The sequence below is a fragment of the Oryctolagus cuniculus genome, chromosome 3, assembly GCF_964237555.1.
Source record: "Oryctolagus cuniculus chromosome 3, mOryCun1.1, whole genome shotgun sequence".
Lineage (NCBI taxonomy): Eukaryota > Metazoa > Chordata > Mammalia > Lagomorpha > Leporidae > Oryctolagus > Oryctolagus cuniculus.
The window spans coordinates 183,481,568-183,508,676 of NC_091434.1; the positions used below are offsets into that span (position 1 = coordinate 183,481,568).

The 27,109-nt window shown below is 56.2% G+C and overlaps 1 protein-coding gene across 4 annotated transcripts in view; it reads left to right on the top strand.

The window, feature by feature from the left end:
- The window catches only part of DENND2A (DENN domain containing 2A), a 106,535-nt gene that overhangs the window by 39,747 nt on the left and 39,679 nt on the right, over positions 1 to 27,109 (top strand). For 2 of the 4 annotated variants that reach the window (XM_070071408.1, XM_070071409.1), the window contains exons 4-6: positions 7,530 to 7,654; positions 9,437 to 9,558; positions 21,323 to 21,520. In XM_070071408.1, the coding sequence (XP_069927509.1) occupies positions 7,530 to 7,654; positions 9,437 to 9,558; positions 21,323 to 21,520 (445 nt within the window). Of the gene's footprint in view, positions 1 to 7,529; positions 7,655 to 9,436; positions 9,559 to 21,319; positions 21,521 to 27,109 lie in introns of all 4 variants that reach the window. The other 2 variants (XM_070071406.1, XM_070071407.1) reach the window with 1 other exon arrangement.

Here is a 27,109-nt window from a genome sequence, read left to right on the forward strand (position 1 = left end):
CACTGTTCCGGGGGAGGTGCGTGTGAAACTATTGACGAGATGTTTGCTAAGAATACAGCTGCTTTTTCTCGTGTGTAACCCCACGTAGGATAATTTTGGAGCAGTGAGCGTGGCCATTACCGCCAGGCCTGAAGTTACTTCCTTTTGTGCTCAGTCCGCGGGTGTTCACCTGGCACCTGTTGAGTGTTCGGCGTGAAAGCAGAGTGAGGAGCAGCTGGCCCGAGCCCCTCTGGAGCTGGCTGCCCAGCCCAGAGCCGCGTCCACAAAGTGCAATGGAGCAGTCAGATCAGCCAGCCCTCCAGCAGCCACTTGAGGTCAGAGGAGGCGAATTCAGGCTGAAGGAGGTGACGCCCTTTCCCGGACGTGGGCTCCCTGAAGGCTGGGACAGCCTGCTTTGAGCGCAGCGTGACCCGCAGAAGGAACTCAGGGAACACGGGGGCAGGCCGTGGAGTGAGTGAGGCAGGCCGTGGAGCGGGTGTAGGCAGGCCATGGAGTGAGTGTAGGCAGGCCGTGGAGTGGGTGTAGGCAGGCTGTGGAGTGGGTGTAGGCAGGCCGTGGAGTGAGTGAGGCAGGCTGTGGAGTGGGTGTAGGCAGGCCGTGGAGCGGGTGTAGGCAGGCCATGGAGCGGGTGTAGACAGGCTGTGGAGTGGGTGGAGGCAGGCTGTGGAGTGGGTATAGGCAGGCTGTGGAGTGGGTGTAGGCAGGCCGAGGAGTGAGTGAGGCAGGCTGTGGAGTAGGTGTAGGCAGGCCGTGGAGTGGGTGTAGGCAGGCCATGGAGCGAGTGTAGACAGGCTGTGGAGCGGGTGTAGGCAGGCCGTGGAGTGAGTGAGGCAGGCTGTGGAGTGGGTGTAGATAGGCTGTGGAGCGGGTGTAGGCAGGCTGTGGAGTGGGTGTAGACAGGCTGTGGAGTGGGTGTAGACAGGCTGTGGAGCGGGTGTAGGCAGGCTGTGGAGTGGGTGTAGACAGGCCGTGGAGCGGGTGTAGGCAGGCCGTGGAGCGGGTGTAGGCAGGCTGTGGAGCGGGTGTAGGCAGGCCGTGGAGCGGGTGTAGTTACTCTATGCAGATGCCTGGGGTACTCTGGAATGCTCACCAGGGTGCCTGGCCTGTCATAGAGTAGGACAGGCTCAAGGGGCAGTGAGCCCAGGCCAGGGCGAGTCTGGGTGAGTGGAATGGGGTGGCCCTACAGTGGGAAAGACTAGGCTGGAAGAACCGAAAGGCAGAGCTGTGACCAGAGGTCAAGGTGGGGTGAGATGAGACCCTGAGACTTCTGGAGCCTGCCCTGCAGGACCCCGCAGAAGGAGTTGGCTTTGTGAGAGCCTTGGAGGAGGGGAGACCTGGGCGATTTGCCATTTATTCAGAGGTGGTCCTGGCAGCAGCGTGGGGCCTGGACCGGCACCGGGGGCAGGACCGAGAGAAGCAGGTGGGCGAAGGCTCTGGGGGCGGAACTCCGGGTAATTGGGTAGATGTGGGGAGGCCTGAGGTCTGACTGCCAGGGTCAAGGCTAAGCGTGTGGCACAGGTCTGGGCCTCATCACAGCCCACGGGAATGTGGGCTCAGTTTGGGACTTGCTGATTTTGAAGGTCTTGTGCATCTCCAGATGGGACGAGCTCCTAAGTTAGCATTTCATTCACGAAAATATGGAAAAATCCTGAGTGACGTTGGAAACATTATCCACAATGACAGTGTTTGGCATTGGTAATTGAAATCGGTATCACACGGGTTACAGCCCACTTCAGCAAGTTCTTTGGAACAACTGGATCATTCTGGAAAATCTAGGAAACCAGAAATTGCCAACCCTCATCCTCAGACGAGCCTGTGAGGTCATGGGAGACAGCCGCTTGGCTGAGCCCTGCCCCGGGGCCGTGGGGTCCCCAAACTCAAGGACTTCCTGCCTCCCGTCACCGGCTGTGAGCACGGCGCGACCGCAGAGGGGACTTGTTACACACGAGGCGGGCTGTGGCCCGAGCGCTGGAAGTGCTTAAACTGCAGGGAAGCCACTTTGGATGAGATTGTCACGAATTAGCCTTTCAAAATGCCCTTGCTCTCAGCGGTAAGATGTAAATAGAGGTATGGAAACTTTTTTCCAAGTTAAAAGAAAAGTAAAAACACTTAGAGGAAAGAATTACCAAGTGGTTGGGTGATTAGAGTAATCCGATTTCTCCAGTCACCTCCCAGAGCTTGGGCAGGGAGGCCTGAAGTCTGGAGGCACTGAAGCCGGCCACGGAAGCAGCACTCAGGGGGACTAAGCACACAGCACCATTGCGTGTCCATGTGTCACCAACACCTGACAGGTGCCTACGGATCAACACTGTTTTCCCAGTGTTCCTAGAAGCAGGCACGTAAGAGTTCTAGTCCTTCTGACCGCACGTGGACGGTGGTTGCTGGTGCTTTACAGTTTGCCTGTTAGTCGGCCTGCCCTGGACTCAGTCACCCGCCCCTTTAACGCAGAGCTGGAGCTGCTCTTGAAGAGGCGACTTCATGAATCTCCTGAGAACTGAAGAGGAATATGGCCGTGTGAAGCACGGTCTTCTAATCTTTTGTTTTTTTTTTAGGATTTATTTATTTGAAAGGCAGAGATACAGAGAGAGAGAGAGAGTCTTCCATCTTCTGGTTCACTCCTCAAATGGCCACAACAGCCAGGGCCGGGCGGGGCTGCAGCTGGAAGCCAGGCGCTCCTCCGGCTCCCCACGCGGGTGCGGGGGCCCAAGGACTCGGGCCATCCTCTGCTGCGCTCCCAGGCCGTCAGCGAGGAGCAGCCGGGGCTGGAACAGCACCCTGTGGGATGCAGGCACGCAGGCAGAGGCTTAGCCTGCCATGCCAGAGCGCCAGCCCCCATTTTCTTTTTTTTCTAACCACGTCTGGAAGATCCTAGGGCACCTGACAGTAGGCATTTGGATAAAGGCTAATCCTATCCCAACAGAGAACCCAGATTCTTTGTTATGTTGTATAAGCTCTTTTTTATTATTTTAAAAAGATATATTTTATTTATTTGAAAGAGTGAGAGAGAGAGAGGGGGAGACAGAGAGAGAGATCTTCTATCTGCTGGTTTGCTCCCCAGGTGGCCACACGGCTACAGCTGGGCCATTGTGAGACCCAAGCGCTTGGCTGCATTAGCAGAGAGCTGATCAAGAGTGGAACAATGAGGACTTGAACCGACTCCCATAGGGGATGGGGGCATTGCAGGCGGCGGCTTAGCCTGTTACCACCACACCGGCCCACAGGTGAGCTTTCAGTGAGTGAGCCATCCTGGGCTCTGTGGTGCAGCAGGTTAAGCCACCACTTGGGGTGCCTGCATCCCATATCAGAATGCTGCTTCAAGTCCCGGCTGCTCCACTTCTCATCCAGGCCCCTGCTAATGTGCCCGGGAAAGCAGTAGAAGATGGCCCAAGTCCTTGGGCCCCTGTGCCCAGTGGGAAACCTCGAAGAAGCTCCTGGCTCTTGGCTTTGGATCGGCCCAGCCCCAGCAGTTGTAGCTATTTGGGGAGTGAACCAGCAGATGGAAAACATTTCTGTCTGCCTCTCCCTCTCCCTCTCTCTCTAACTCTGCCTTTCAAAATAAATTAATAAATAAATGTTAAAAAAAAAAAAACACGCTGGCTCGGACCTGCCCTCTGCCCCGTCTGCTGGAGTCTGAAGCTTGGTGCTTCCTCTCCTGGCTGCACCCCTCCAGGGGAGGGAAGGGGCTGGCAGGGTGGCAGCCCCTCCCTGGGGCTGGGCTTCTGCCAGGAAGTCTGGCTCCCCAGGGGTGGGCCACTTCCTTAGGGCTCCGTAGACCCAGCCTGGAAGCCTGGCGTGGCCTTTCTGTGCACTCCTGCCCTGGGCGCTGAGTTCAGGACCACTGGGTGAAGGCGTGGGGTGGGGTCAGGATCAGGGCGACCAGCTCAGATCTGGAGAGAGTAAGGTGTGCGCCTAAAGAGGAAAACTGAACACTAAGCCTTAGCCCAGGAGGAAGAGGAGGAAGAGGCCTTGCACTGAGGCCGGGAAGGAGGAGTTGGAAGGAAGTAGAGATGGCGGCATTGCACTGGGCTTCTCAGCCATCATCACCCACGGGACGTTTGTGAAGTAGAAGCAGGACTCGCCAGAGAAGTGAAGCAAGAAGCAACACGCAGGCCTTAGGGTCGGATCATGCACTCCTGGAATCGTTCCGTTAGCCTGTCTGGATGCTCGCTCTCCGTTGCTTGTACCTAAGCCGTCAGGAACTGTGACGCACAGTTAGCTGCACGCCAGCCCCACCCCGGGCGTGTGTGCAGCATCGCTGCCCTTGTCTCTACGTGACCGTGCCAAGGGGAGTGCGGCAGCCAGCAGTGTCGTGTGAAGACAGGGTCGGGAGGGCTGGGTGTCCGGGCACAGCGTCGGAGTCCTGGCTCCGCTTCTGATGTGATGCAGCTTCCGGCCAGTGAGCACCCTTGGGTCCCTGCCACCCATGTGGGAGACCTGGATGGATTTCCTGGCTTCAGCCTGGCCCAGCCCGGGCTCTTGGGATCATCTGGGGAGTGAACCAACAGATGGCAAATCTCTGGCCCTGTCTGCCTTTCAGATTCTGATGGAGCAAATTCTGAGACGGGACGCATACCACAGCCAGGTTGGGGGGGGGGGGGAGTGAGGAAGAAGAGTGCCCCGGGGAGCGAGGCCCGAGGAGTCTCCGCTCCTCCTTCCTGTCCCCCAGGTGAAGGTTTCGGCAAAGGTGAGCAAGCAGAGCTACAGGTGCTGCTCCACATGGAAGTCTCTCCAGGCGGAGGGAAACCTGTGTAGGCTTTTTTTTTTTTTAAGATTTATTTATTTACTTGACGGGCAGAGTTACAGAGAGGCAGAGGCGGGTGGAGGGTGTCTTCTATCTGCTGGTTCACTTCCCAGATGGTCACAATGGCCGGAGCTGTGCTGATCCGAAACCATGAACCAGGAGGTTCTTCGGGTGCAGTGGTCCAAGGACTTGGGCCATCTTCTCCTGCTTTCCCAGGCCTTAGCAGAGAGCTGGATCGGAAGTGGAGTAGCCAGGACTCGAACCAGCGCCCATATGGGATGCCAGCCCTACAGGCAGCAGCTTTACCCGCTGCGCCACAGCTCCAGCCCCCACTGTGTAGGTTTAAGGGAAGATGCTGGTGCAGAGGGAAGCACTCAGTGTGCACCTGCCCCCTAGAGGCCGAGGGCGGGCCAGTGAGCTCCGCCCAGCTCAGGGCGCCTCTCGCTCCCACAGTCTCCCTGCAGTCCCCCACTGGACGTCTGTCTGTCCGTCTGTCCCTGCTTCATAAGCGCGTCACACTGCAGCCCCGGGACCCTTTCTGGCGACTCTGCCGCTGACCGAGGCCTGTCCTCAGGTGTCCACGGTCGCTCAGCGAGGCCGTCTGTGACGTGTGCCCCAACCGGAATCGGGTCCCTGATGGCTTCCCTTGCAGCGACGCGGGCCGTCCCTGACTGCGTGCGTCTGGGCTCCGGCTGGGTGAATGTCTCCGGGAACATGAGCCCCACGAGGCAGGGACGGCGCCTGCTTTGCTCACTCCTGATTTATTGGACTTGAGCGTTGAGGGCCTCCAGACAGTGACTGTTCGAGTGAGACCGCTGCTTCTCAGCTGCGAGGCGTTGATTACTAGCACCAAGACAGCGGCTGGAACAGCAGGCACGGTTGAGGGCTTGTTGGTGCCGAGGACTCTGATGCAGACACGTTACAGGGTTTTCTTCTCTGTTCTTGGGCCAGTCCTTTAATTACCATTGTACAAGTCAGAACACCAACACCGAGTTCCAGCGCCTTAGGCAGCTCACCCGAGGTGAAGGGCTTGTGGATAAGGATCTGGGACCCACCTCCAGGCTTTGTTTTTGTTTTTCACCCGGTGATGGAAGACTCTGTAGGAATTAATTTAAACTTTGTAACCATTTCTGTAGTTTCTATAGTTATTGTATAACCTCACTTAAAAGCTCAGGAAACCTTTTTTAAAGATATATATCTTATTTATTTGAACGGCAGAGCTAGAGACGGGGCAGGAGAAATGGATAAGAGAGATCTTCCATCTGCTGGTTCACTTCCCAAATGACCACAGCGGCCAGGGCTGGGCCGGGCCTAAGCCAGGAGCTTCTTCAGGTCTCCCATGTGGGTGCAGAGGCCCAGGGACTTGGGCCCGCCTTTGCTGCTTTCCCAGGCGCACGAGCAGGGAGCTGGATCAGAAGTGGAGCATCTGGGACTTGAACTTCCTATATATGGGATGCTGGTGCTACATGCGGTGGCTTAACCTGCGGTGCCATGATGCCGGCCCCTCCAGGTTGGTTTTAAATCCTACGGCCACCAGGAGGGCATCTTCCCCACTTGCCCCCTGCCCCCACCCCCACCCTGGGACTGGAAGGAGATGGAAAGCATGGGTGAAGAACCCAAGTCTGTTGTGTACCGTGTGGTGTGTGCAGAACACTGCTGGGCGTGGATGCACAAGGCACACAGAGCCAGGACTCCTGCGGCTGCAGGGCGCCGTCTACAGCCTCGGTGAGGAGGGCTGAGGGGCCAGGACCATGTCCGTCCAGGCCAGCTTTAGGTGTGAACTGTTCAAAGCGGTGGACGGGGTGTTCACCTGCTTTCCATTTAGGGAGCAACCGGGCACATGTGCAGGGGGATGGAAGTGTCTCTGGTCCCTAACGAGGCAGGGCTGCTCGGCCCCATCCGAGAGTGCTGGTGACTGAGAGGGTGAGGAGAGAGAAGGAAGGTGGGAGGCGAGGTGAGCCTCCGAGGCGGCCGAAGTGGGCACGCTTCCTGATCGGACCTGCCTCGTGACTTCCCCAGTGCTCAGGGAAGTCACACAAAACCCAGAGACTTCTGTGGTCGAAAGTCGCTGAGTGTGCCAGGCCACAGAATGAGGGCCAGCCACGTGGGGGCCACGGTCGGGGCTCCGCTGGCCCCTGGGTTTCATTCTGATGACAGCCACGCAGGTGAGGGGAAGGAGGCGCTGGCCAGGACTCCGGTCCCCACTGCACCTGCTCTCACCGCTGCCCTGTCAGGGCTGGGGAACCTTTTTTCTGCCAAGGGCCGTTTGGAGATGTATAGCGTCCTCTGTCCTCTGTGGGCCACACACAGTTATCAGCTGAGAAACCAGCTTTGCTCAAGTTGGAGACCCGGCCATGGGACTCCCATCCCGACAGCACGGGCTCTGCAACAGCTGCGGAGAATCCCTGCTGCGGCAGAGCGAGAGGGCAGGGAGGCCCCAGCCCCTCACCCTCGGGGGCCGCTGGGCGCCTCACCTCCGGCCCCTCGTCAGCTCCTGGGTTCCTCTTTGCTTACAAAGCAGGGGTTATGCTGCGTGTGTGTGTGTGTGTGTGTGTTAAACGTATTCACATACTTTGCTATTTTCTGTATCATAATAGTATAGGCATTCTAGCAAGTAAAAGCCACGTCTCTTATTCATGGATTTTCATACCTTTTTCTAAAAACACCCAGAGTTGATGTTCGTTAATAGAAATTTTTCCAAGAAAGAGAAACACATTGAGGTGTATATCCTCTCGCCCGCCTGCTCTGACTCAAGTTCTTGTTCGTGTCCCCCGTTTGCCCAACCCAGAAAGTCCTACGAGTTTGAAGACCTGCAGTCCTCCTCGGAGAGCAGCAGGGTGGACTGGTACGCGCAGACCAAGTTGGAGCTCACACGCACTTTTTCAGAGGAGAACGTCTATGAGGACATTCTGGGTAAGAGGCCAACACGCCCATGCGTGGTGTGAGCCTGGGAGCAAGGCAGAGAGGAGATGGGCTTCACACACACGTATGCATACACACAGACATGCTTGCGTGCACACACATACACAGGCACACATGCACACAGGCACACTCACATGCATGCACACATTGTACACACACATACATGCACATCAGCACACACATACACACACGTGTACATGCACACATGTATGCACACAGGTACAGGCACACATGCACACAGGCACACATGCACACAGGCATGCTCACATGCACGCACACATTGTGCACACACATGCACATCAGCACACACGTGTGTACATGCACACATGTATGCACATGTATGCATAGGCACACATACACAGGCACACATGCACATAGGCATACTCACATGCATGCACACATTGTACACACACATACACACATGCACATCAGCACACGCGTACACACGTGTACATGCACACATGTATGCACACATGCATGCATATGCACACAGGTACAGGCACACATACACAGGCATACTCACATGTGTGCACACATTGTACATACACATGCATGCATAGCCACGCATGTACAGGCACACGTGCGCATAGGCACACACAGGTACACATGCAGGCATATAGGCACACATGTGGACATAGGCACACATGCATGCACACATTGTACACACACATGCACATCAGCACACACACATGTGTACATGCACACAGGTACAGGCACACGTGCGCATAGGCACACACAGGTACACATGCAGGCATATAGGCACACATGACACAGGCACACATGCAGGCACACATTGTACACACATGCACATCAGTGCACACACGTGTATATGCACACATGTGTGCACACATACATGCATATGCACACATACACAGGCACACACAGGTACACATGCAGGCATATAGGCACACACGTGGACACAGGCACACATGCAGGCGCATGTACACAGGCACCCATGTGTGCTCACATGCACGCATGCACACAGAAGGCATCTGTGTTCAGTGAGTGACAGAGCAGGACAGCAGCGGGGGAGCAGGGCCTCGGAGGCGTGAGAGGGAAGAGGAGTGGGAGTCCCAGACCAGGGTAGACTCCTGGCTCTGCTGCCAGCTAGCCGTGTGACACTGCACTGGGGCCATCGTGCGTGTGACCGTCAGTTCTCCTGCTGCATAGCGAGGGTGGGAGAAAGCAGTGTGCGTCCGCGATGCACTGACCGTCGGTGCTGAGAGGAAGCCTGTGGGAGGAGGGCTCAGCAGCTGCCAGGCTGGGGTCCTGCCAAAGCCGCCGGCCGCCTGGGAGCGGGCATGGGATCTGGACTGGCCGCAGTAGCCAGTGTCTGCCTGACGGTCGGAACCAGAGGAACCCAGCTGGGCAGCGGCGCGTGACCGCTGGCCGCTGCTGCTTACTGCTCCAGCCTGCCTCCCCAGAGGGCTCCATCCCCGCAGGCTTCCACGAGGGAAGGAGAGCTTGGGTGCTGTGAGTCCCAGCAGACACCGCGCTCCCCTCCGGCCAGACCAGCAGAGGTTCCCAGCAGGCCTTGCCCCGGTGGTGCGAGGCCTGGGATGCTGAGCCATTCTGACCTCATCCGTGGTGCCTCTCCAGCAGCCACGGGTGGGGAGACAGTGTCACTCCAGTAAAAGTCAGTCGCTTCCCGAGAGGGAGGGTGCGTGAATGGCAGAGCCCAGGTGGCCCTGTGGGCTTTGTGGTCCTTGGCGGTCCTGCAGGGGAAACCCGCGCAGCGTGCCCAGGTTCCTGACCCTCGGCCTCTGACCGCAGACCCGCCCGTGAAGGAGAACCCGTACGAGGACATCGAGCTGCATGGTCGCTGCCTGGGGAAGAAGTGTGTCCTGACCTTTCCCGGCTCCCCGACGTCTCCCATCCCCGACACGCCCACCAAGGTATGAGCCCCGGGGCAGGGGGTCGTGAGCCCGTGGGTCTCCAGGCCCCCAGGTTTGTGCCTTAGCAGCCCGGCCGGTTGGCTGTCCTTGCCTGGTCCTCCTGGACCCCCCCCTCAACAGAGCTTCCTGACGTGTCCCCCGTCCCGTGGCTCAGGCGCTTCCCAACAGAGCTTCCTGACGTGTCCCCCGTTCCGTGGCTCAGGCGCTTCCCAACAGAGCTTCCTGACGTGTCCCCCGTCCCGTGGCTCAGGCACTTCCCAACAGAGCTTCCTGATGTGTCCCCTGTCCCGTGGCTTAGGCGCTTCCCCAACAGAGCTTCCTGACGTGTCCCCCGTCCCGTGGTTCAGGCGCTTCCCCACACTGGGGACGTGAGAGGTGGCACACGACGAGTGCCCTGATGGGCTGGCGCCATGGTGTAGCAGGTAAGCCTCCACCTGCGGTGCCGGCGTCCCATGTGGGCACTGGTTCGGGTCCCGGCTGCTCCACTTCCGATCCAGCTCCCTGCTACAGCCTGGGAAAGCAGCAGAAGATGGCCCAAGTGCTTGGGCCCCTGCATCCAGTGGGCGACCTGGAAGAAGTTCCTGGCTCCTGGCTTTGGATGGGCCCGGCCCCAGCCATCATGGCCATTTGGAAACAGAACAGCGGATGGAAGACCTCTCTCTTGTGTTTTTCTCTCTGTCACTCTGCCTTTCAAATAATTAAATAAATCATAGAGGAAAACAAAAACAAAACCAGAGTCCTGACCTGGAGCCAGCTCTGAAATAGAAGACAGAAAGGCAGAGTGTGGAACAGTGTTTTTATGGTGGAACAGTGTTTTTATGGTGTGCTGCCATTTGAGGATTCAATAATGGAAGAATATACTAATACATAAACTCGTGTTGGTGAGCATATGAGAGGGCTGGTGTGAGGCTACCCCGGACTGGATAGGTGGGTGCCTGGGTGGAGGAGAGGGCTGGGTGAGCTCCCAGGACTGGATAGGTGGGTGCCTGGGTGGAGGAGGGGGCTGGGTGAGCTCCCAGGACTGGATAGGTGGGTGCCTGGGTGGAGGAGAGGGCTGGGTGAGCTCCCAGGACTGGGTCAGTGGGTGCCTTGGTGGAGGAGAGGGCTGGGTGAGCTCCCAGGACTGGATAGGTGGGTGCCTGGGTGGAGGAGGGGGCTGGGTGAGCTCCCAGGACTGGGTGAGTGGGTGCCTGGGTGGAGGAGGGGGCTGGGTGAGCTCCCAGGACTGGGTGAGTGGGTGCCTGGGTGGAGGAGGGGGCTGGGTGAGCTCCCAGGACTGGGTCAGTGGGTGCCTTGGTGGAGGAGAGGGCTGGGTGAGCTCCCAGGACTGGATAGGTGGGTGCCTGGGTGGAGGAGGGGGCTGGGTGAGCTCCCAGGACTGGGTGAGTGGGTGCCTGGGTGGAGGAGGGGGCTGGGTGAGCTCCCAGGACTGGGTGAGTGGGTGCCTGGGTGGAGGAGAGGGCTGGGTGAGCTCCCAGGACTGGGTCAGTGGTGCCTGGGTGGCGGCGTCTCATGTCTGGCCACCTGGAGGTCAAGGTAAAAGACTGACTCTTTTCTCCGAGTCTCCCTTGGAGCCCTCTGTGCTCTTGGCTGCATAACGAATGTGGTCACCTTGTGGTCGTCCCAGCCCCTTGCTGCAGGACTGTGTTCCTGTTCTCTGGCCCTGAATATCCATAGTTGACCCCTGGGCGCCAGTCACTGCCTGATGTCCCACAGTTCTCACCAGGCAGAGCCCAGCGACTGCCCCCCGACATCATCCACGTGGGGCGGCAGACTTGCTCCAAACAGCTGGGAATAATGTTTCCTGCTGGTGCCTGGTGATCTCAGTTGTAACTTCTGACACTGCGTTGTAGCACAGAGCCGCCATGAGTGAGTGTGCAGCAAAAATAAACACTTCTGTGGACACTGAAATTGGAATTTTAGACAGTTTTCACTTAAGGAATACTTAGTTTTCTTTAAAAAATGTTTATTCATTTTATTTACTTAAAAGGAAGAGCGATAGAGAGAGAGGGATCTTCCATCTGCTGGTTCACTCCCCAGACGCCTTCAACAGCCAGGGCTGGGCTAAGCCCAAGCCAGGAGCTTGGAACTCAGTCTGGGTCTCCCGTGCTTGGAACCATCACCTGCTGCCTCCCCAGGTGGAACCTTGGAGCAGCCGGGACTCAAACCAGCACCCACATGGAATGCTGGCACTGCAGGCAGAGGCTTTACCTGCTACGCCACAGCGCTGACTCCCATAAATAAATTTTAAGGAAAGAAAAAAGAAATGAAAGCACAACTTAAAAGTAAAAAAGAAAAAAAAAAACACAACTGAAACAAAAGATCAGCTCCATCATGCCTCCTTTTTAAAAAACAATTTATTTATTTATTTGAAAGGCAGAGTTACAGAGGGAGAGAGAGCGAGAGCGAGAGGGAGAGAGATCTTCCATCTGCAGGTTCACCCCCTAGATGACTGCCATGGCCAGGGCTGGGCCAAGCTGAAGTCAGGAGCCAGGAGCTTCTTCTGGGTCTCTCACGTGGGTGGCAGGGGTTGGACTATCTTTCCAAACTTTTCCCAGGCCATTAAAAGGGAGCTGGATCAGAGAAATGGACCAGATAAGACATGAACTGGTGCCCACATGGGATGCTGGCATGGCAGGTGGCGGCTTCACCCACTACGCCACAGCGCCAGCCTGCCATCTGCCATCATGCCTCCTTTAGGGAGCTTCCTAGACTGTCCTGGCTCCTAGGACGTCCCCTCGGATGCCCTGTGACACTCAGTGGGCCAAATCGTTCATCTCGCACCAAATTGAATGCTGCATGTGGTATCTCTTACATTGATTTTTGTGAATTGTTAGGTCATTCAATAAATATTTGTTTATTAACTTGAGAGGCAGAGTTACAGACAGAGAGAGGGGAGACAGAAAGAGGGGTCCTCGATCCTCTGGTTCACTCCCCAGATGGCCACAACAGCTGGAGCTGTGCTGATCCGAAGCCAGGAGCCAGGAGCTTCTTCCAGGTCTCCCATGTGGGTGCAGGGGCCCAGGGACTTGTGCCATCTTCCATTGCTTTCCCAGGCCATAGCAGAGAGCTGGATTGGAAGAGGAGCTGCCAGGACTAGAACCGGCGCCCATATGGGATGCCGATGCTGCAGACGAAGGCTTAGCCCACTACACCACAGCGCCAACCCCATGTAATAAACCTTTTTTTTTTTTAATGGATTTTTTTTTTTTTTGACAGGCAGAGTGGATAGTGAGAGAGAGAGACAGAGAGAAAGGTCTTCTTTTTGCCATTGGTTCACCCTCCAATGGCCGCCACGGCTGGCGCACTGCGGCCGGCGCATCACGCTGATCCGAAGGCAGGAGCCAGGTGCTTCTCCTAGTCTCCCATGCGGGTGCAGGACCCAAGGACCTGGGCCATCCTCCACTGCACTCCCTGGCCACAGCAGAGAGCTGGCCTGGAAGAGGAGCAACCGGGACAGAATCCGGCGCCCCGACTAGGACTAGAATCCTGTGTGCCGGCGCCGCAAGGCGGTGGATTAGCCTAGTGAGCCGCGGCGCTGGCCTGTAATAAATCTTAAAATTGCCTCCCTAACTGGTGTACAAGTTCCTCAAGGTCAGAAAATGTATATTCTGGGGCAGCCATTTGGCCTAGCAGCTACACCAGTTGTTATGCCCGGGTCCCATATTAGGGTGCCTGTGTTTGAAACTTGGCTCTGGCTTCCTGCCAGTGTAGACCCTGGGAGGCGGCAGTGATGGCTCGACTAGTGGGGTCCCTGCCACCCACATGGACGAGTTCCCAGCTCCTGCCTCCAGCCCCAGCCCAGGCTCAGCCATGGCAGGCATTTGGGCATCCAGCCGGCAGGGGAGAGCTCCGTCTCTCCGCTCTGTGCATCTGTCTCTGTTTCTCTCTGCCTCTCTGCCTCTCAAATAAATAAACTTTTTAAGGCAAAAAAGGAGAGTATGCATGCTGTTTCTTTGTGGCTCCTGTGAGGCCTAACAGTACTAGTTCCGCAGTATTCAGTTGTTGGAGAAATCAAGCACAGGAAGGCCGAATCCAATGTGCAGATGTCAGCGTTGGGCCCATCGCAAGGATCTGCTGGTAGCCTTAGAAAATCTGTCCATGCTCCACGGGTCAGCGTTTGCTGCAGGGCGGGGCTGTGTCCACAGTGGTCAGGCCTTGTGGGCTCCGTGGTCGTAACGGGAGCCCCCACCACCCGTCTTCCTGCGGAGTTGCAGGTGTAGCCCACCACGGAGGGTGGCTGCAGGACTGGCTCAGAGCGACCCGCTTCGCTCCGCACGTGGAGACGAGCGTCCCCGTGAGCACGCGTGACGGCTGGTCACAGCAGCTCCTCCGTGCCTGGGGACGGGCACGCGCACGCCCTCAGCATTAGGAAGTCCTCCCTTTCCCGCGGTGGGTAAGCCTGCCTCAGAAGAGAAGGGCTGGGGCTGGCATGTGGCACAGCAGGCCGCTCCGCTTCCTGTCCAGCTCCCTGCTAACCTGCTGGGAAAGCAGCGGAAGACGCCCCAAGTGTCTGGGGCCCTGCAGCCGTGGGGGAGACCCAGGAGAAGATCTGAGCTGGCTTCGGCCTGGCCCAGTCGCAGCCTTTCGGCCATCTGGGGAGTGAACCAGCAGATGGAAGGTCTCTCTTTCTCTCTGTCTCTCCCTCTCTGTTACTCTGCCTCTCAAAATAAATAAATAAATCTAAGAAAGAAAGAAAGAGGAAATGAAGGGCTGCTGCCACATCCGTCGCCCGCTTCCTGCCCCACTGGCTTCCTCCTCCATGCAGGGGACAAGGGTGACACGTGACCTGTGCCCAGAGCGGCTCTGCCCGAGCAGGTGCTCCCTCCTAAAGCCAGTCCTGTGGACTAAGGAGAGCCGAGGGCCTGGGCCCCCGAAGCGGCCAAAGCTGACAGGGGATGCTGTCCACGGGAACTTGCCGTCTAGATACCGCTGTGCTGAAGAGCGAGAACCAGTGTCCAGTGTGCTGGCAGGCTCTCCGGGCCTTTGCACTCTGGATGTCCACACTCGTTACCTGCTCTCCCACATCCGGGTGTCTGGTTTGTGGCCCCGTTCTGGGGAATGGCTGCACACTTCACCACTTCCTCCAGTTAGCTCATCACATAGTCAGTAAGCAAGTGCCACATCTGGGCTGCATCTGGGACCAGCAGATGCGGGGGCTGGGAGCACACGCTCCCCTTCCTGCTACGTGTCAGCCGCCAGCCCCATTCCAGCGCAGCACAGGGGACGTGGGGGGCGTGAGGGACTCTTTGTCATGTGTGGGGAAGCGTGTCGCTCACGAGCGTTCCCTGGTTACCTGTGTGCCCCCCCCCCCACTGCCATCACACACCAGCGAGTCCTGAGCCGCAGGTGCTGTGGCCGGGCCTGGGGGAGGCTGTGGGCTCTGGAGCCGGGTTGCGCCCCTGCCACCTGCTCCTCCTGACTCGGAGCGGATGACCTCATCTGCAAGCGCAGCTTCTGCACTGATACATGCAAATGACAAGGCAGGCCACGCCCCCTGGGGGGTCTTTGGGGGATTAATTGAATTAATGCTGTAGACCGCTCAGCCTGGTGCCTGCGACATAGTAAGTTACATTTATGCATGCTTGCTAGAAACATGCCAGGGTGAAAAGAAAGCAAAACTCATCCATATGTGGGAGGTTTATTTTTATGCACAACTGCATTTTTTAAAAGATTTCTTTATTTATTTGAAAGGCAGACTTACAGAGAAAGAGGGAGAGACAGAGAGATCTTCTATGCACTGGTTCACTCCCCAAATGTCAGCAATGGCCAGGGCTGGGCCAGGCTGTACCTAGGAGCCAGGAGCTTCATCTGGGCCTCCCACATGGGTGGCAGGGCTGGTTTTTTGTCTTTTGAAAAAGATATATTTATTTATTTGAGAGGCAGAGTTACAGAGAGGCAGAGGCAGAGAGAGAAAGAGAGAGGTCCTCCATCTGCTGGTTCACTCCCCAGATGTCTGCAACAGCCAGAGCTGCACTGATCTGAAGCCAGAATCCAGGAGCTTCTTCCAGGTCTCCCATGGGGTGCAGGGCCCAAACACTTGGGCCATCCTCCACTGCCTTCCCAGACCACAGCAGAGAGCTGGGTCTGCAGAGGAGCAGCTGGCACTCAAACTGGCTCCCATATGGGATGCCAGCACCACAGGTGGCAGCTTTACCCGTTATGCAACAGTGCTGGCCCCATGTATTTTTATTTTATTTTATTTATTTATTTATTTATTTATTTATTTTTTTTTTTGACAGGCAGAGTGGACAGTGAGAGAGAGAGACAGAGAGAAAGGTCTTCCTTTTGCCATTGGTTCACCCTCCAATGGCCGCCGTGGCCGGCGCACTGCAGCCGGCGCACCGCGCTGATCCGATGGCAGGAGCCAGGAGCCAGGTGCTTTTCCTGGTCTCCCATGCGGGTGCAGGGCCCAAGCACCTGGGCCATCCTCCACTGCACTCCCTGGCCACAGCAGAGAGCTGGACTGGAAGAGGGGCAACCGGGACAGAATCCGGCGCCCCAACCGGGACTAGAACCCGGTGTGCCGGCGCCGCTAGGCGGAGGATTAGCCTAGTGAGCCGTGGCGCCGGCTTTATTTATTTATTTTTTTTTGACAGGCAGAATTAGACAGTGAGAGACAGAGAGAAAGGTCTTCTTTTTTTCATTGGTTCACCCCCTAAGTGGCCGCTACGGCTGGCACATTGCGGCTGGCGCGCTGCGCCGATCCAAAGCCGGAGCCAGGCGCTTCCTCCTGGTCTCCCATGTGGGTGCAGGGCCCAAGCACCTGGGCCATCCTCCACTGCCTTCCCGGGCCACAGCAGAGAGCTGGACTGGAAGAGGAGCAACCAGGACAGAATCCGGCGCCCATACTGGGACTAGAACCCGGGGTGCTGGCACTGCAGGCAGAGGATTAGCCTAGTGAGCCGTGGAGCCGGCCAGCCCCATGTATTTTTAAATATTGTGTAGGGGCAGGTTTTGTGCTACTGCTTGGGATGCCTACATCCCATACCCTAGTGCCAGCTTAAATTTCGGCTTTTCCACTTTTTTTTTTTTTTTTTTTTTTAGATTTTATTTAGGAGCCGGCGCCGTGCTTCACTTGGTTAATCCTCTGCCTGCGGCGCCGGCATCCCATATGGGTGCTAGTTCAAGTCCCGGCTGTTCCTCTTCCAGGCCAACTCTCTGCTGTGGCCCGGGAAGGCAGTGGAGGATGGCCCAAGTGCTTGGGTCCTGCACCTGCATGGGAGACCAGGAGGAAGCTCCTGGCTCCTGGCTTTGAATCGGCGTAGCTCCGGCTGTGGCAGCCATTTGGGGGGTGAACCAATGGAAGGAAGACCTTTCTGTCTCTCTCTCACTGTCTAACTCTATAAAAAATAAAAAAGATTTTTTTTTAATTTATTTATTTGAGAGGTAGAGTTACAGACAGTGGGAAAGAGAAAGACAGAGAAAGGTCTTCCTTCTGCTGGTTCACTCCCCAAACGGCTTCAACAGCTGGAGCTGCACTGATCTGAAGCCAGGAGCCAGGTGCTTCCTCCTGGTCTCCCATGAGGGTGCAGGGGCCAAAGCTTTTGGGCCATCCTCCACTGCCCTCCCAAGCCACAGCAGAGAGCTGGATCGGAAGAGAAGCAGCCGGGACTTGAACTAGCACCCATATGGGATGCCGGCGCCGCAGGCAGAGGATTAACGTGCTGCACCGTGGCGCTGGCCCCTCGGCTGTTCCACTTCTAATCCAGTTTCCAGCCACTGTGCTTGGAAGGCAGCAAATGATGACCCAAGTACTTGGGCCCCTGCTGTCCACATGGGAGACCAGATGGAATTCCAGGCTCCTGGCTTTGATCTGGCCCTACCCCAGCCATTGCAACCATTTAGGGTGTGAACCAACAGGTGCAGGGGTTTCTCTCTCTCTCTCTCTCTCTCTCTCTCTCTCTCTCTCTTCCCTCCACCCCCACCCCTTCTTGTTCTGCCTTTCAAATAAATCTTTAAGAAAAGAAAGAAGAAAGTCAGCTGCTAAATGTTGCACCCGTGCTGATGGACAGTCCGAGGTCTTCGTGGTTGCGTCGTCCATCTCGTTCCTGGTTTCACTGCACCCACTCCAAGCTGTGAAGGCTCTTCGCTCCTCCTCTCCACCAAGTTACAGACTTGCTCTCCCCCGACAGCCCACTAAGTCTTCACCCCCACGGAAGCTCCCTGGACGCTCGGCGGCAGCCCAGCCCCGTGTCCCCTGGGAGAAGCAGTCCGCCTTCTCCACCGGGTCTCTTCACATTCGTCAGAGAGCTGTGGGCCTTATGTTGGTTCCTTCTGTCTTCCTCCTGCTTAGTTGAATCTCCTTTGAGAAAGGGAAATACCACCCCAGTCTGCATCTCTCACACAAACAGATTCCTGCTTTTTGCCCACAGTGTGATAGGAAGTTCTGGCGAGCACTTGCTTGGACTGTGGTGCAGGTGGCATCGGCCGCGAGAAGGCTTGCCACCATTGCTCCTTGTTTGCTGGTGTGGCTGAGGCACCCATCACGACCAGGCTGCTGGAGGATCGGTCACTCCTGATAGACCCACAGTGAAACACTGGAGCAGGTCACGTCGGGGGCCAATGAGTCTTCATTCCTGGAAATCTTTTTTTTTTTTGACAGGCAGAGTGGACAGTGAGAGAGAGAGACAGAGAGAAAGGTCTTCCTTTTCCATTGGTTCACCCCCCAATGGCCGCTGTGGCCGGTGCACCACGCTGATCCAAAGCCAGGAGCCAGGTGCTTCTCCTGGTCTCCCATGTGGGTGCAGGGCCCAAGCACTTGGGCCATCCTCTACTGCACTCCCGGGCCACAGCAGAGAGCTGGACTGCAAGAGGGGCAACCGGGACAGAATCCGGCGCCCCGACTGGGACTAGAACCTGGTGTGCTGGCGCCACAGGCGGAGGATTAGCCTATTGAGCCGCGGCGCTGGCCTCCTGGAAATCTTTACAAACGCCATTCAGGGGTTTCTGTTCCGTACTGTTTGGAACTGAGCAAGGATGAAGGAGTCGGTGGAATTCCCCGGGTCTACTCTGACGGTTTAAGATATGGTGAAGTTGGCCTTGTGAGTTAGAGAAAGCAAGTCTCGTTCACGAAGCCAAGTAGGGGCAGTGTGCAGAAGAGAAGGATCTGGACCAACGTGCCGTGTGTCAGCCTAGTGATGGGTTAATGAGTAAAGCATGCTCACAATTAACCAGGAGCGTCCCGATGAAGAGGGAAGGTGGGACTAGCTATCTGTTAGCCTCTGAGAGGGGGCAGAGGGGCCGGCGTTGTGGTACGGCAGGGTAAGCCTCCACTTGCAACACCACACCCCATGTCAGAAAACCAGTCCAAGTCCTGGCTGCTCCACTTCTAATCCAGCTTCCTGCCGATGTGCCTGGGAGGCCAGTGAATAACGGTCCAAATAGACCCTTGCCACCCATTTAGAGACCAGCATGAGTTCCTTGTTCTGGTCTCAGCCTGTCCCGGGCCCGGCTGTTGGAGCCATGTGGGGAGCGGACCAGCAACAGATGATCTCCCCTCTGTGTCTCCTCCTTCCATTGCTCTGCCTTTCAAGTTAGTAAACAAATGAAAGAGGATATTCTGTAGGCAAAGAAGTGAATCACAAAGGATAAGGTGAACAGGCTCTCATATTGTTAAAGTTGTGTGAAGGATTCCATATAACAAATACAGGCCAGTGCCGCAGCTCAATAGGTTAATCCTCCACCTAGCGGTGCCGGCACACCGGGTTCTAGTCCCGGTCGGACGCCAGATTCTGTCCTGGTTGCCCCTCTCCCAGGCCAGCTGTGGCCCAGGAGTGCAGTGGAGGATGGCTCAAGTGCTTGGGCCCTGCACCCCATGGGAGACCAGGAGAAGCACCTGGCTCCTGCCATCGGATCAGCGCGGTGCGCCGGTTGCAGCGCGCCAGCCGTGGCGACCATTGGAGGGTGAACCAACGGCAAAGGAAGACCTTTCTCTCTGTCTCTCTCTCTCACTGTCCACTCTGCCTTTTAAAAAAAAATACATACAGTAATACATACATAAGTGCATACAAGCAAACCCCACAGGAAGAGCTCACTGGCAGCAAACTGACAAACAGCTAACATCTCTTCCACATAGAGCTCATGCGAAACAATCAGAAAAACTCCAGGATCCTAGAAGATAAATAGGTAAAGAAGACGCTGTACTAAGGAAGAATGCAGTTAGCACTTCTAAGTGTGAAAAAAATGGAAACGAAATAACTTCTATTAATGCCTGCTCTCGGGCAGTCTGCCAGGTGCCTTGTAATTTACTCTTTTAATTCATTTGTTAAAACTAAAACTACGCCACTGTGTACGTGAGTGTGTCTGTGTGTGTCGTTGGAAAAAAGGAGCCAAAGTGGTTCTTTGATTTCGCTAGTGTTTCTTATTTAGTGAATAGCTAATACATTCACATGGCTGAAATGTAAGGTAAGTAAAGGTGTACGATGGGAAGTCATCTTATCGCCCCACCTATTTCCTCCCTCCAGAGCAGCCACGGTTCATCAGTTTTTTCATCTTTTCTGACCTTCAAGTGAATGACAAACGTTTCTTCAGTGAAGTTTTTTTTTCTCTTCCTAAAATTTTATTTATTATTTATTTGAGATACAAAGAGAGGAAAACAAAGAACTCCAGCCCGACTGTTCACTCCCCAAATGCCCACAGTGGTCAGCACTGGGCCGGGCGAAAGCTGGGAGCCAGAATTCAGTCCAGGTCTCCCACGTGGGTGGCAGGAGCCCAGGTGCTTGAGCCGTTGCTGCCGCCTCCTGGATCTGCATTAGCAGGAAGCTGGAGCCAGGAGTGGCGCCAGGACTCAACAGTAGCGTCTGACCGGGGCGGGGCGTCCCCGCTGGGGCTGAGCTGCTGGGCCAGATGCCTGCCCCGGTCTTTTTCCTTACGAGCAAAGCCGCAAAGCCGTGCTTTTATTTACATATGTGCATGTATTTAAATAGCGCATGTCCACTTCTGTAAACTATTCTTTTGCCTGTTCCCTCTTTTGACTTGTCTTTTTCTCATTAATTTGTAGTATGTATTTGGAAAATAAGTTTGTTTTTATGTTATGAGTTGTAAAATTTTTTAAGATTTATTTTGAAAGTGTCACAGAGAGAGAGAGGGAGAGACAGAGAGATCTTCCATCTGCCGGTTCACTCTCCAGATAGCCGCAGTGGCCGGCACTGGGCCAGGCAGAAGCCATAAGCCAGGAGCCCCATCTGGGTCTCCCAATTGGGTGCAGGGGCCCAAGCACTTGGGTCATCTTCCGCTGCTTTTCCCAGTACACCAGCAGGGAGCTGGGTCAGGAGTGGAGCAGCTTGGACGCAAACTGGCGCCCCTATGGGATGCCGGCACCACAAGTGAGGGCTTAACCCACCGTGTCACAACGCCGGCACCTGTAAACTTTTTTTAAAGTTTTTATTTGCCTTTGACTCTGAAGAGGTTTGTTTCAGGGATAAGATGCTGCGGCCCAGAGACATGAACTTCCTGGTGTAGGAGGTGCTCTGGGGCCGGTTTCAGGGACAGGTGCGCAGGCGACCAGAAAGCCTCGTCTGTGAGGTCAGAGGATTGAGCCAGGCCACGTCCCGTTTGTCTATACAGAGAGACTGGATTCGATTTATATTCTTTAGCACACATACTTCCCATAACTGGATACATGTTACTGAGCTCCTGCAAACCCAGAGGAGCAGCACACACCCCGGGATGGTGAGGAGCTCCCCTCCCATCCTGGCTAGTCCCCTGCGGATCGATTTACTCTTCATTCCTCTCTCTTCATTCCTCTCTCCCCAAACAGCAGTCGTTGTCCAAACCTGCTTTTCTCCGGCAAAATTCCGAGAGGAGGAACTTCAGACTCCTGGACACCAGGAAGCTGAGTCGGGATGGAACTGGGTCCCCGTCCAGAGTGAGCCCCCCCTCCACGCCCAGCAGCCCCGACGACACTCTCTTTAACCCTGGAGACCCACAGAACGGCCGCAAGAAGAGGAAGGTCCCCAAGGTACGCCCACAGCAAACTGCGTTCCGACACGCACTCCCCGTGAGCTGCAGAGGCCGGGCGGAGACGCGGAGCCATCTGCCGTCTGTGTCATCCCGGGCAGGGGCATCTGGGTCCGTGCCCTGAGAATTACTGTGGCCCCGTAGCTGTCCTCTTAGCTCTTGGCCTTAGCCACCCTCCGATCTCAGACAACACTTTCCAGGGCCGTCCTCGGAAGGCCGCGGCCTCCTGCTTCGTAGTCTCAAAAAGCTGGAACTCCATCCACCATCATCTCACCTGGGACCTTGCCCACGCCCGCAGGGGCGGGGACTGGGACCGGGACCGGTGTGCGCTCCGGCCTGCACCTGTCCAAAGTGCTTCTTCTGGCTGGGGTGCAGGGCCTCGTGTGTCTGTCGCTCGCATTTCCTTTTGCTCAGTTTCAGCCCCACAGTGCAGGTCCCTCTTTGACAGTTGTGTGCTGTAGGGAGGCAGAATTTTCCCTCTGCCTCTTCGGGTCTCCTGCTGGGCCCAAGCATTAAATTGGCTTGAGACAGCTTAACAGAGGAGAGATGCATACAAACTTGATTCACGTGTGTGTGGGAGCCCTCACAAGAAGGAGGAAGACCCTCGTCCTGGTCAGTCACCGAAGTGCAGCACCCTGGCGTCAGAGGGCATGCTGAAGGGGAAGGAGGGGTAGGGCTAGGGGTCGAGAAAAGACCTGCAGGCCGAGTGCTTCTGTCCAGGGCTGAGCAGAGCGCGGCCGTGTGGGAGAGAAGCCAGGCAGGCTGAGCTGGTGCAGCAAAGCCGAGCTGCACGGTCTCCCCTGGGCGTTGCTCCCGTCTCTGGTGATAAGAACGGTTCTGTCCTCCCGCACGGGCATCTTTTCCATAAGAATTGCCCTGCCCGCTTTCGGGAAGAGAAGTGGCAATCAGCGCGTCGTCCTTGTGTCTGCTGCTTTCCCGGTACCCGTACTTCAGAGTAACCAGCGAGCCAGAGCGCGGAGCGGGGCGGCGTCTTCGGACTCCGTCAGCACCACCTCCCGCAGGAACTCCCAGAGCAGGGATCTGAATTTCAGGGTCTGCGGAAGGGCTGTGGGGGTCACGAAGCCCGCAGAACGTTGTGTGCGGGAGTTCGGGGGCAGGCTGCTCCGTAGCTAGCGTCAGATGGGGTCGATGACGTGCAGACGTGGTCAGAGCACCACGCCCCATCGTGGTGTTTCTGCCCAGCCCTGCCCAGGACGCAGTGCGGGCCCCGTGTTGGTGATGTGCTGTGTGCTGGCGGGCGGCACCCTTGGCGCACGGCGTGTGTCTGCTGCATCATCATTAGGGCTACTCTGGGGGAGGGGTACGGCGTGGGCGTCCTGAACTCCCGCCCTCCCCTCTGAGTGTTCTTGGGTTAGCATCCCAGCTCCACGTCTGGTTCCAGCTTTCCTGCCAGTGCACACCTGGGTTAGGGTGGCTGATGGCTCTGGCACTCGGCTCCTGCCGCTCACCTGGGAGACCTGGACTGTGTTCTGGCTGCAAGCGGACTCATCTCCATTATTGCACACGGGGGGGAGTGAATCGGCAGATCTCCCTCTTTCTCTCTCTTTCAAGTAAATGCATCGGAAAAAGTGTTACACCCTCCAGTTGCAGAATAGCGAGCAGTGACTTAATGACTACACAGCCTCACTTTGGTCTTAGAAAACTGAGCAGGAACCACACATGACACAGCCGCTCAGGTAGTCCTGAGTGTGCGATCACGGTGACACAGCCGCTCAGGTAGTCCTGAGTGTGCGATCACAGTGACACAGCCGCTCAGGTAGTCCTGAGTGTGCGATCACAGTGACACGCCGCTCAGGTAGTCCTGAGTGTGCGATCACGGTGACACAGCCGCTCAGGTACTCCTGAGTGTGCGATCACAGTGACACAGCCGCTCAGGTAGTCCTGAGTGTGCGATCACAGTGACACGCCGCTCAGGTAGTCCTGAGTGTGCGATCACGGTGACACAGCCGCTCAGGTAGTCCTGAGTGTGCGATCACAGTGACACACCGCTCAGGTAGTCCTGAGTGTGCGATCACAGTGACACGCCGCTCAGGTAGTCCTGAGTGTGCGATCACGGTGACACAGCCGCTCAGGTAGTCCTGAGTGTGCGATCACAGTGACACGCCGCTCAGGTAGTCCTGAGTGTGCGATCACGGTGACACACCGCTCAGGTAGTCCTGAGTGTGCGATCACAGTGACACGCCGCTCAGGTAATCCTGAGTGTGCGATCACAGTGACACGCCGCTCAGGTAGTCCTGAGTGTGCGATCACAGTGACACACCGCTCAGGTAGTCCTGAGTGTGCGATCACAGTGACACGCCGCTCAGGTAATCCTGAGTGTGCGATCACAGTGACACAGCCGCTCAGGTAATCCTGAGTGTGCGATCACAGTGACACGCCGCTCAGGTACTCCTGAGTGTGCGATCACAGTGACACGCCGCTCAGGTAATCCTGAGTGTGCGATCACAGTGACACAGCCGCTCAGGTAGTCCTGAGTGTGCGATCACAGTGACACGCCGCTCAGGTACTCCTGAGTGTGCGATCACAGTGACACGCCGCTCAGGTAATCCTGAGTGTGCGATCACAGTGACACAGCCGCTCAGGTAATCCTGAGTGTGCGATCACAGTGACACAGCCGCTCAGGTAGTCCTGAGTGTGCGATCACAGTGACACACCGCTCAGGTAGTCCTGAGTGTGCGATCACAGTGACACACCGCTCAGGTAGTCCTGAGTGTGCGATCACAGTGACACACCGCTCAGGTAGTCCTGAGTGTGCGATCACAGTGACACGCCGCTCAGGTAGTCCTGAGTGTGTGATCACAGTGACACAGCCGCTCAGGTACTCCTGAGTGTGCGATCACAGTGACACACCGCTCAGGTAGTCCTGAGTGTGCGATCACAGTGACACAGCCGCTCAGGTAGTCCTGAGTGTGCGATCACAGTGACACAGCCGCTCAGGTAGTCCTGAGTGTGCGATCACAGTGACACAGCCGCTCAGGTAATCCTGAGTGTGCGATCACAGTGACACGCCGCTCAGGTAGTCCTGAGTGTGCGATCACGGTGACACAGCCGCTCAGGTACTCCTGAGTGTGCGATCACAGTGACACGCCGCTCAGGTACTCCTGAGTGTGCGATCACAGTGACACAGCCGCTCAGGTAGTCCTGAGTGTGCGATCACAGTGACACAGCCGCTCAGGTAGTCCTGAGTGTGCGATCACAGTGACACAGCCGCTCAGGTACTCCTGAGTGTGCGATCACAGTGACACAGCCGCTCAGGTAGTCCTGAGTGTGCGATCACAGTGACACACCGCTCAGGTAGTCCTGAGTGTGCGATCACAGTGACACAGCCGCTCAGGTAGTCCTGAGTGTGTGATCACAGTGACACAGCCGCTCAGGTAGTCCTGAGTGTGCGATCACAGTGACACACCGCTCAGGTAGTCCTGAGTGTGCGATCACAGTGACACAGCCGCTCAGGTAGTCCTGAGTGTGCGATCACAGTGACACACCGCTCAGGTAGTCCTGAGTGTGCGATCACAGTGACACAGCCGCTCAGGTAATCCTGAGTGTGCGATCACAGTGACACCGCCGCTCAGGTAGTCCTGAGTGTGCGATCACGGTGACACAGCCGCTCAGGTAGTCCTGAGTGTGCGATCACAGTGACACAGCCGCTCAGGTAGTCCTGAGTGTGCGATCACGGTGACACACCGCTCAGGTAGTCCTGAGTGTGCGATCACGGTGACACAGCCGCTCAGGTAGTCCTGAGTGTGCGATCACGGTGACACAGCCGCTCAGGTAATCCTGAGTGTGCGATCACAGTGACACAGCCGCTCAGGTAATCCTGAGTGTGCGATCACAGTGACACAGCCGCTCAGGTAATCCTGAGTGTGCGATCACAGTGACACAGCCGCTCAGGTAGTCCTGAGTGTGCGATCACAGTGACACACCGCTCAGGTAGTCCTGAGTGTGCGATCACAGTGACACACCGCTCAGGTACTCCTGAGTGTGCGATCACAGTGACACACCGCTCAGGTAGTCCTGAGTGTGCGATCACAGTGACACACCGCTCAGGTAGTCCTGAGTGTGCGATCACAGTGACACACCGCTCAGGTAGTCCTGAGTGTGCGATCACAGTGACACACCGCTCAGGTAGTCCTGAGTGTGCGATCACAGTGACACACCGCTCAGGTAGTCCTGAGTGTGCGATCACAGTGACACAGCCGCTCAGGTACTCCTGAGTGTGCGATCACAGTGACACAGCCGCTCAGGTAATCCTGAGTGTGCGATCACAGTGACACAGCCGCTCAGGTAGTCCTGAGTGTGCGATCACAGTGACACAGCCGCTCAGGTAGTCCTGAGTGTGCGATCACAGTGACACGCCGCTCAGGTAGTCCTGAGTGTGCGATCACAGTGACACACCGCTCAGGTAGTCCTGAGTGTGCGATCACAGTGACACACCGCTCAGGTAATCCTGAGTGTGTGATCACAGTGACACAGCCGCTCAGGTAGTCCTGAGTGTGCGATCACAGTGACACAGCCGCTCAGGTAGTCCTGAGTGTGTGATCACAGTGACACAGCCGCTCAGGTACTCCTGAGTGTGCGATCTTCTGAGAAGCATTCAACCTCTGTCTTACACCCCCGCGCTTTCACCCATTGGTCCCCCATGTCCTGTTTTAATAGTTTTGGCAAGTTTTTTTGAGATTGAGAGAAAGAAAGGTGTGTCTTGTATGTGGAAGTAGAGGGGAGAAAGGGGCTCTGTTACTGTCCCTGTTTGTGTGTTTAGTGTACAAGGTAGCAGTTTCTTTCTTCTTAGTTTATCTGTGTTTTTAACTATTTATTGTATTTATTTGAAAGGCAGAGTTATAAAGAGAGAAGGAGAGCAGAGAGGTCTTCTATCTGCTAGTTCACTCCCCAGATGGCCACAGCAGCCGGGACTGGGCCAGGCTGAAGCCAGGAATCTAGAGCTTCTTGGGCCTCCCACATGGACGCAGGGGCCCAAGCACTTGGACCATCCTCCACTACTTTTTCAGGTGCATTATCAGGGAGCTGGATTGGAAATGGAGCAGCCAGGTCTCGAACCGTATGCATATGAGATGCCAGCATTGCAGGTGGCTGCTTTACCTGCTACACCACAGTGCCAACCCCAACAACAAAAATCTTACAACTGTTCATCATAAAGGTTGAGGGAGATAGGGGGCCAGCACCGTGGTGCAGCAGGTTAAGCCACCCCACAGCCCCAGCATCCTACATGGGCTCCGGTTCAAGTCCTGGCTGCTCCACTTCCAATCCAGCTCCCTGCTGATAACCTGGGAAAGCAGCAGAAGATGGCCCAAGTGCTTGGGCTCCTGCACCCATATGTGGTAGACCCGGAAGAAGCTCCTGGCTCCTGGCTTCTGCTATTTGGGAAATGAACCAGTGAATAGAAGATATCTCTCTCCCCTTCTCTGTCTCTCTGTAATGTGCATTTCAAATAAATAAATAAGCCTTAAAAAGAAAATAGAACAACTTATTTTACCAAAGACAAAGGAGCTAATCTTCACAGACACTCAAATGACTTAGAACGGTTTGTCAGGAGTCTCAGGCTACGTCACAT